Source organism: Anopheles coluzzii, chromosome X (genome assembly GCF_943734685.1).
Source record: "Anopheles coluzzii chromosome X, AcolN3, whole genome shotgun sequence".
NCBI lineage: Eukaryota > Metazoa > Arthropoda > Insecta > Diptera > Culicidae > Anopheles > Anopheles coluzzii.
In genome coordinates, this window is record NC_064669.1 from 18,725,086 (window position 1) to 18,734,504 (window position 9,419).

General features: G+C 44.7%; 1 protein-coding gene across 1 annotated transcript; it reads left to right on the top strand.

Annotated features, from left to right (window-relative positions):
* LOC120953433 (acetylcholine receptor subunit beta-like 1) lies at positions 1–6,467 on the top strand. Its single transcript, XM_040373347.2, has 6 exons — positions 1–288; positions 636–1,495; positions 1,641–1,777; positions 1,857–2,011; positions 2,106–3,147; positions 3,240–6,467. The coding sequence occupies exons 2-6, from the start codon at positions 1,435–1,437 to the stop codon at positions 3,402–3,404; spliced, it is 1,560 nt and encodes a 519-aa protein (XP_040229281.1). The 5' UTR covers positions 1–288; positions 636–1,434; the 3' UTR covers positions 3,405–6,467.
* Positions 6,468–9,419: the final 2,952 nt, after the last annotated feature.

Consider the following 9,419-nt stretch of genomic DNA (forward strand, 5'->3'; position numbering starts at 1 on the left):
GAGCGAGTTTCCAGCATCCCGAGCGAGATGCTCTAGTTTCCGCCCGAGAATTCCAACTGACATGCGCCCATCTCCACCGAGGATGCGCGCTCTCTTGCCAAGTGAGCAGGGATGGAGGGAGACGAATGATCCACGAACTCATCCGAAAACCCCATAAGGCGGCCTCGCACTACCATGGCATGGTTAGCAGTCAGCAGCTTGCGTTGTTATCAGCAACAGCGGCAGCAGCTCTGCCATACAGGGTAGCCTTGCCCCAAAATCATCGCCCCAACTGGACGACGGCCCGCGGTAAGTTGTGTGCTCTCTTCCTCTCTCCTTTTCCTTCCTTTCTCCATCTCTCCCTCTCTTTCTTTCTCTCTCTCTCTCTCTTACTCATTTGCTCCTCGTCTATCACATCCCCAAAATCCTCCAAAACGTCTCGCGCATTCTCATGTGTAAACTTTAACCCACAAACACACACGCGGACGCACACGAACGCAATACGTACACACGGAGGTGTGTTTGTGTGTTTGTGGTGTTAAGGAAATCGATAAACTATTATTTGCACCACAGTTTGCGCGTTGCTCGATTGCACTAAAGCTACCCGTGTTCTCTTGTTCTTGTAAAAAAAAACAAAACCACAACAAATTTTACAGGCGGCAGTAGCGAGAGCGAGCGTGCTAGCACACTACTACCACTCTACCAGCACGCACGCAGCACGCAAGGATCTGCAGCACTGAAGGTGTGTGTGTGTGTATACGCGTGTGTTTGCCGCACGCGTATATGTGGTAGTGGCGGCAGTGTTTCGTTCACAGATAAAGGAGTGCCCCGCAGTTTAGAGGAAATTCACAGCAATTCGCGATAACGTGATACCGTGAACACAAAAGAGGGATTTGTCGGTGAGTGACAGTGCGTGCATGTGTGTGTATGTGAATCTGCCCCCCATTCATCACGCCATGTCCAGCTAACTGAGTAAAGTACACCGCGTAGGTGCCTTTCCTTCATCTCCCTCTTCCCATCCATCTCTACTGGCAGTGGGTGAGGAAAGGCGTTTCCTCGCTGTGGTATTTTCCTTACCCCAACCCAACCCATCCCACCACATCCACACTTCTATCTCTCTCTCTCCAACGTCACACACACTCGTGCACGTTCGGGAGTGCACACGCACTCGCGTGTTAGTGCGATACCTGGTACGATTCGGTTATGTCGCACGGCGATCCTTTCCGCGATTAGCCGTAGTCGTCCTCGTCGTCGTTCCAGAGCGTGTGAAACACCTGGTGGAGGTGGTGCTGCAGTGTGTAGAAGGTACTGCTAGCTGCTCTGGCACGCCAGTAACTCGTTGGAAAGTTGAGGCGCTGGGGTACAGCAGCACACGAGCGGTGAGGCGTTGGCCCTCGTGACGTGGCGTGACGTTGTGCAGTAATCGGAAGAAACGGGTATCACATTGCGGGCAAGATGCGTCCGAGTGTGCTAATCCTGTCGGTGCTGTTAGCGCTGCAGCAGTATCTAGGGATGGGTAAGTTTGACACGAAGCTTAGGGGTCCCAAAGGTGTGTCTGCCTTCTCCAGACGTACAACTTCTTTGTTGCGATGCTCCATCAAACTAACCCATATTTTCACCACCCTTGTGTCTTGTAACAAATGCATCCACGCGACAACCAGGGTCATGTTCGGAGGACGAGGAACGGCTGGTGCGTGACCTGTTTCGCGGTTACAACAAGCTCATTCGCCCGGTACAAAACATGACACAGAAGGTGGACGTGCGGTTCGGACTCGCCTTCGTGCAGCTGATTAACGTGGTATGTAATGGCAACTGCAAACGGACTCCTTCAAACTGACCTCCAGTCTGACTATCTGTCTCTTATATCTTCCATCCAGAACGAGAAGAATCAGATTATGAAATCGAACGTGTGGTTGCGGTTGGTGTGGAGCGACTATCAGCTGCAATGGGACGAGGCTGATTACGGCGGCATCGGGGTACTGCGGCTGCCCCCAGACAAGGTCTGGAAGCCGGACATTGTGCTGTTCAACAAGTACGATCACTGCACGCCCGGTGCACCGCTGCCAATCCTCAAACATACAAGTTAACAGAACACTCTCCTTTCTCCCTTTAACCTTTCCCGATAGTGCCGATGGTAACTACGAGGTGCGCTACAAATCAAACGTGCTGATCTACCCGAACGGTGAGGTACTGTGGGTACCGCCCGCCATCTATCAAAGCTCCTGCACGATCGACGTCACCTACTTCCCGTTCGACCAGCAGACCTGCATCATGAAGTTCGGTTCGTGGACGTTCAACGGTGATCAGGTGTCGCTAGCCCTCTACAACAACAAGAACTTCGTCGACCTGTCCGACTACTGGAAGTCGGGAACGTGGGACATTATCGAAGTGCCCGCCTACCTCAACGTGTACGAGGGCAATCCGACCGAGACGGACATCACATTTTACATCATTATCCGGCGCAAGACACTCTTCTACACGGTCAACTTGATACTGCCCACCGTGCTGATCTCGTTCTTGTGCGTGCTCGTCTTCTACCTGCCTGCCGAGGCGGGTGAAAAGGTGACGCTCGGCATCAGCATTCTCCTGTCACTGGTTGTGTTTCTGTTGCTGGTTTCGAAAATTTTGCCACCCACCTCGCTGGTGCTGCCACTGATCGCCAAGTATCTGCTGTTCACCTTTATCATGAACACGGTCTCGATCCTGGTGACGGTGATCATCATCAACTGGAACTTCCGCGGTCCGCGCACGCACCGGATGCCGATGTGGATCCGGTCCGTCTTTCTGCACTATCTGCCCGCGATGCTGCTGATGAAGCGCCCGCGCAAGACGCGCCTGCGCTGGATGATGGAGATGCCGGGCATGAGCGTGCCGCCGCAGCCGCACACCCACCCGTCGTATGGATCGCCCGCCGAGATACCGAAGCACATTAGTGCGCTCGGCGCGAAGCAGTCGAAGATGGAGGTGATGGAGCTGTCCGATCTGCACCATCCGAACTGCAAGATGAACCGGAAGCTGAACAGTGGCGATCTCGGGATCGGCGCGGATAGCTGCCGCCGGGAGAGCGAAAGCTCTGACTCAATCTTGCTGTCGCCCGAGGCTAGCAAGGCGACCGAGGCAGTCGAGTTCATAGCCGAGCATCTGCGCAACGAAGATCTGTACATACAGGTAGGTGGGAGGGGAATGTGGGAGGATCGCATTATTTTTGCAAGAACTAGAAGCCTACTGATAGCTTGACTTTTCTCTCGATCTCGATGCAGACACGGGAGGATTGGAAGTACGTCGCGATGGTGATCGATCGGTTGCAGCTTTACATTTTCTTCATCGTCACCACGGCCGGTACGGTCGGTATACTGATGGATGCGCCGCACATCTTCGAGTACGTCGATCAGGACCGCATCATCGAGATCTACCGTGGCAAGTAAAGGATAGGGGCAAGCATCCAACAACCACACAAATGCACACACACACACACACACACACACACACACACACACACACACACACACACACACACACACACACACACACACACACACACACACACACACACACACACACACACACATACAGACACGCATAGAACACATACAACTGTAACCTCCAAGTGCACAATGTGGCATGGCTGAAACGAAGAAGCGCTGTTGGCCGCGCTTCCGGCTCGAGAGTGGTCTCGAATGCGGTACCCTCCCTTTCAGCAATAGTTCATTTTTTAGGGTGAGTCATATACCCGTCCGCACAATCCTCGATCAAACAGCACTTCATCGGATGGCAGGCCCACGTTCAACTACTTCGCTATTTCGGACAGATAGTCATCGGTCCAGTGCCTGATAAGTATATAAGGTGCAATCTGTCTAGTTCACACTCGCGGTGAGGCACGGTTCCCGCAACCATAGAAAAGCAAGAAGAAGGAAAAAATCAACAATCGTAATGCATTTTGTCAGGTTCGTTAAATAGTTGCCTAGACATCGTTTACCCCATTAATTGCCAGTAAGGAAGACATAAGTAAGAGAGCGACGAAGAGAAATATAGAGCGAGAGAGAGAGAGAGAGAGAAAGAGAAAGAGAGCGAGTGAGAGAGAGAAAGAGAGATAGAAAGAAAGAGAGAGAGAGAGAGAGAGAGAGAGAGAGAGAGAGAGAGAGAGAGAGGGGGGGGGGGGGGGGAAGAGAGAGGAAGAGAGAGATAACGAATGAAAGCCGGTCAACACTGGTACCACAATAGCCAATACACATCAGCGTTGCGCCAGCCATACGTTAAGTTTCTGTAGATACTACCTTATAGTTTAATTGCAATAACCAACATGCGGGTAATTGGGGAAGCAATAGTATTCGCCATCTCGTTGCTGCTAGACAGTGTGCTGCCTGCCCAAACGTTGCTTACCGTCGAATTGAAGCAATTCTTGTACTTGTTTTATGTGACAGATAGAGAGAAGATGAGAGAGATCCGGAAAACATGAAAAAGATAAAAAAGAAATAAATAGAGCAAGAGAGAGAAAGAGATAGACAGATAAAGAGAAAGAGAGAGAGGGAGAGAGAGAGAGAGAAAGAGAGAGAGGGGAGGGAGAAGCAGAATAAGTTAAGAAACGCTGCACAACCATTATAGCAAACAATAAGAAAGGAACTTTTACCGTCATAAGCAGCAGCAGCCACACACATGTTCATCCAACAGCATTAACCCTACACTTTACACAGTTACACGATCGCACATACACATGTAGTGTTTGTTGTACAGCTTGGCGGAAAATAGCGTCTGCAGGTTTGCTAATCAACCACTAACGACAAAGGACAGTCGTCAAATTGGTATAACACTCTGCCGAAACGCCAATATGTAGCTCATACGAGTAAGAGAGAGATAGTTAAATAGAGAAAGGAATAAAGAGGAGAGAGAGAGAGAGAAAGAGAGAGAGAGAAAGGAATAAAGAGGAGAGAGAGAGGTAGAGTGAAAAAGGAGGGAAGAGAAAGAGAGATGAATGAAGAGGACAACAATGCTTCAATCAGAGTATTAAAAGGGGAAGCAATTTGCCAAGGTCGTTGACTGTTAATTTTTTTATATCGAATAATCTTTAAGTAGCTCAATATTACCTATTCGTTAAAGTACGATCCAACGGAAGGAAGAAATGGGGATACATCTATAAGGAGAGTAGCAAAACTATAACTATTCGAATGTTGGCACGTTTAATTAAAGAAAGTGCAAGAAAACTGGAGAGCGAGACAGAGCGAAAAAGCGATAGGCTAAACCAAAAGGCAATACGTGTTTCGCGAAAAATAGCAGGATTTCCCTTTTCCCCTGTAACTCTTCAATGTTGTGGAGCTGTACCCACATTGAGGGTAAATGGAAGAAACGAGTAAAAGCTAGTCAACTGCAATTTCTATAAAACAAAACTAACTAACAAAAAAAAACGTCGTGTTTAAACCGATAAGTTGGATAACAATAACAAAACAAAAAAAAAGCAAAAGACTATTTAATGTGTGTGTGTGTCTTGTTTTCTGTGACGCCCTTGGCACCGATGGCATTATTAGCAAAACGGCAACTTGTGGCCGGTAGGAGGAATAGAGGACAAGAAGAAATATGTTGTGTCTCCACGGGACATAACAAGAAAGAGCTTTGTTTCCGATGTTAATAATGGTAACGAGCAAGGATGATTGGTTTTGTTCTTTTTATATATCTGTCATGTTGTTCGAAGTTAGCGAATAGATGGAGAAAAGGAGAGAGCGTGTGAAGAATACTAAAAAAACACTATCCTATCAGTTGAACTAATAACCTATAAGCAATTGTATCTAATTAAACAAAAGCAAAGACACGCACAGAAACAAATTTGTAAGTTAACCTGTCTACTGTGTACGGGAAACCGACTCACGAGACAAACAACAACAACAACAACAACAAAAACACACACAAACGAGTATTTTATTATCGTCTATACATCCCTAGTACATTTTCAACTAACGTTTATGTACGAAACGAAAAACATAACATTATCGTAAACCAAACACTAGAGTGGAGGTGCCCAGACAACGCAGATCGGAAAGCCAAACAAGTAAGCAAATAAGAACAAACAACCTACAAACCACACATATACAACTGCAAACGGAAAGCAAATTACACTCATTACTCATTACGCGTATTACGTATACATCAAACCAAAACCCTTATACGAACAGCAACTTATAACATAACATAGGACCCTTATAAAATAGCAATGCATTACGTCGTAACCGGAAATAACTGAGGAAGGAAAACTGTGAAACCGTGTGTATGGCAGAGAAAAAGATGAAAGAGGAGCCGCATATAGATGATGCCGAAGCAAGTACCAGTTCTTCGGAACAAAGTCCTAGGGTAATATTGCATGAATGTTTTCTATAACCTAACAAACAAACAAAAAAACGAACAAATAAATAAAACAAAACATTAAAAAAACACACACACAAACAATACGCTAAACCTTGGTGAGGGTGCGAGCTAAATAGAGGAAAAAAAGAAAAAAATAATTCACAACCTGCAACAAAAGTTGAAAATAAGATAATGAAGCTCCAAAATTCGAACAACATCCATTATTTTGGTTTGTGCACTAACAATGAGCGCAAAAAATCAAAACAAAAACAAAAGAGTTTGACAGAAAACAAACCCGAACACAAATATGCACCCAAAAACCCATGACATTTGCAAAAGAAAGCGCGTGATATACAATTCACAATAATTTAGTAAATAATAGAGCAACGAGCGAAAGCGTGTAAAACGACGGAGCGTTACGTGTAAACTATGTTAAGCATTTCTGAAAATGAACTAAACACAAAACGTTAGAATGCATACCGGAATGTGTAATAGAAAGAACGTAAAAAATAAATCAAGTATGGTACTAAAGACAAAACTTAAGACAAAATTGAAGACGGTCAAGCAAAAATAAACAAACAATCGAGCTGGTTGAAAAACAACATAGGGAAACGGAAACAACAGCAGCCATAAAGCACAACGGTGCGGAGAGAAAAGAAATCACAACACAAACCGGTCAAAAAGTCTAGTGCGAATTTACTCAATAGTAAAATTGAAAATGTAATTGTCAAAGCGAAACTTTGACACAGCGCGTTAGCTAAACATAATTATTCTGATACGGTGGAAATTTGGATGAAGCATGTTTTAATTTCGTTCTCATACACGTTTATATCCAGGAACAGTAAGAGATGAAAGTGGAATTGAAAATGAAAAAAAATGGCACTGAGTTTCTGTTTCTGCCTGCAACACGTTTTGTGCTCTGTGGTTCTTAACCAATACTTCCAGCAGCTATTATAAAGCAATCAAAAACCAATATGGCTTCACCGGTCGTAATCTTCTTCCTGCTCATCGCAAACACGCTAGCAGCAACAAACAAAAGCGAAATAAGTATTTCAATATGTATGCCGGCCGGCACTGACACGTTTCTGCACATTAATCCAACAAATTTGCTGACCTGGCCAACACACACACGCACACATACTCGTGCACGAAACGTTGAAGAAAAATAGATCAGAATAACAAGAAAATTACATTTAAAAAAGTACGTAATACATTAAGCAAATCCAGAAAAAAAGGAGCCACGACAATTTGATACTATCCGAGGCAATACAATGAAAATTACAAGGATACATTTGAATGCACGAGTGAGCGTGTCTCCTCTCAGTGTGTGTGGGTGTGCCATTTGTGTCAGAAATCAGAAGAAAAAATCGAGATAAGTCTTACAGCAAAAACAAACAAAACGAAATCGACATCCGTTTGCAGCCCTTAACCCCCGGGAAAAGCAGCACAGGACATTCGGTGCACGTTTGCATATGTTTACGTAGGTTGCTGATTCAATTATCGAACATTACGAGTAAAATATATTGTATTGGATACACATTTTTAATGAAACAATTGCAGAAAAACAACAAATAGTGGATAATTTTAACAAACTCGTGTTTTGGTTATTTATTTTTCTTGTGTGTTTATTCTTCACATCTGCTCGAAACACACTAGACCCTTCAATTAAGACGTGCTTGAAGAATGAAAAAATCGCCTATCAACGTTTTGTTCAACGCTGAGTTCACAGTTTTAGAAGTTGACGCCTCGTTAAACTAGAAGGGGTCAGGAGCGTTTAAAATTATCTACGTAAAACGTTAGTTTCTTGAAAGTGTGTGGAATAATAAGTGCTTATTCTGTACTCACCGGAAAGTTTTCTACGATCGTAGATTTGTAAAGAAGCTTGAAAATTTCATGAATGTTTTTAGTAAAATCTCTACGATCGGAAAGAAATTAAAGGTTAAAAAAGTATGGAAAATTAATGAGCTCTTAGACTTTTTTGACTGAGATGCTGAAAATATTGTTCGACCAGAAACATTTTCGATCAGCTCACGCAAAGTAACATGAAAATCCATTATTCACACTCTTTCGAATTCTTTGTGTGCACCCAGAAATTGATTTTTACATAAAGATAATAGATTTGAAATCAATGTATGAATGTATATAACCAAATTGATAAGCAAATGATCAAATGGGTAGAATTTTCCATGTAAAGGTTACCCAGATTTTTAACACTTCTTGCGCCGCAATATATGAATTCGTATGACGGCTTTGCTCCCCGCACAGCCATGTATCTGAAGCTCAGTGATTATCTTGAGAACGAATGAGGTACGACAACGCTACACAGCGTTACACATTACAACGACAATGAAACAAAAGAGTGATAACAATAACAATCGTTCGAAAAATTGTCGTTCTAATGCAAAAGTAATGCGTAAAATATGGTAAACCATCATTTTATTTCACGTTTGACAACCGCTTCGATCGTTGCAGCTTTGATCAAGTTTGTGAAAGTCGTTGAGTACATGGAGCATGACATGCGGAATGTCTACATCTTTTCCAAAACAAAGAGTTGATCGCTAGATAGTCGCTGGCTGTTTTCATACGGATCACAGCAGGTTTTGAAGATGCCAAGACTAGAAAGAGTATACACAGCCAGAGATGACTATTTGTAGTCTTGCATAGAGTTACTTACTTACTTACTTATCCGCCGCTACGCTTTGCGATCTTGGTCTGCCTCAGGAGTGTCCGAAACCGCTCACGGCCTCGCGCCTTCGTCTGCTAGTCCGTTATTCCGGCCTTAATGGCGGACGCCTCCACGCCACCTCAGCCACCTTGCCTCCCTAGTTTGAGCCTACCATACCTTCTCTGTCCTTGTGGACGGCCCAAAAAGACTTTACGGGTCGTCCGTTTCCATGCGTACAACATAGTCAGCCCACCGGAGCATGGTGAGTTTGATACACTGCATGACAGTGAGGTCGCCATACATCTCGTATAGCTCGTCATTAAAGCGCCTCCTCCATTTTTCTTCCACACATACGGGACCAAGTATCCTTCTGAGAATATTCCTCTCGAATGCGGCCAGAAGGGTTTCATCAGATTTGGACAGTGCCCATGTCTCAGAGGCATAC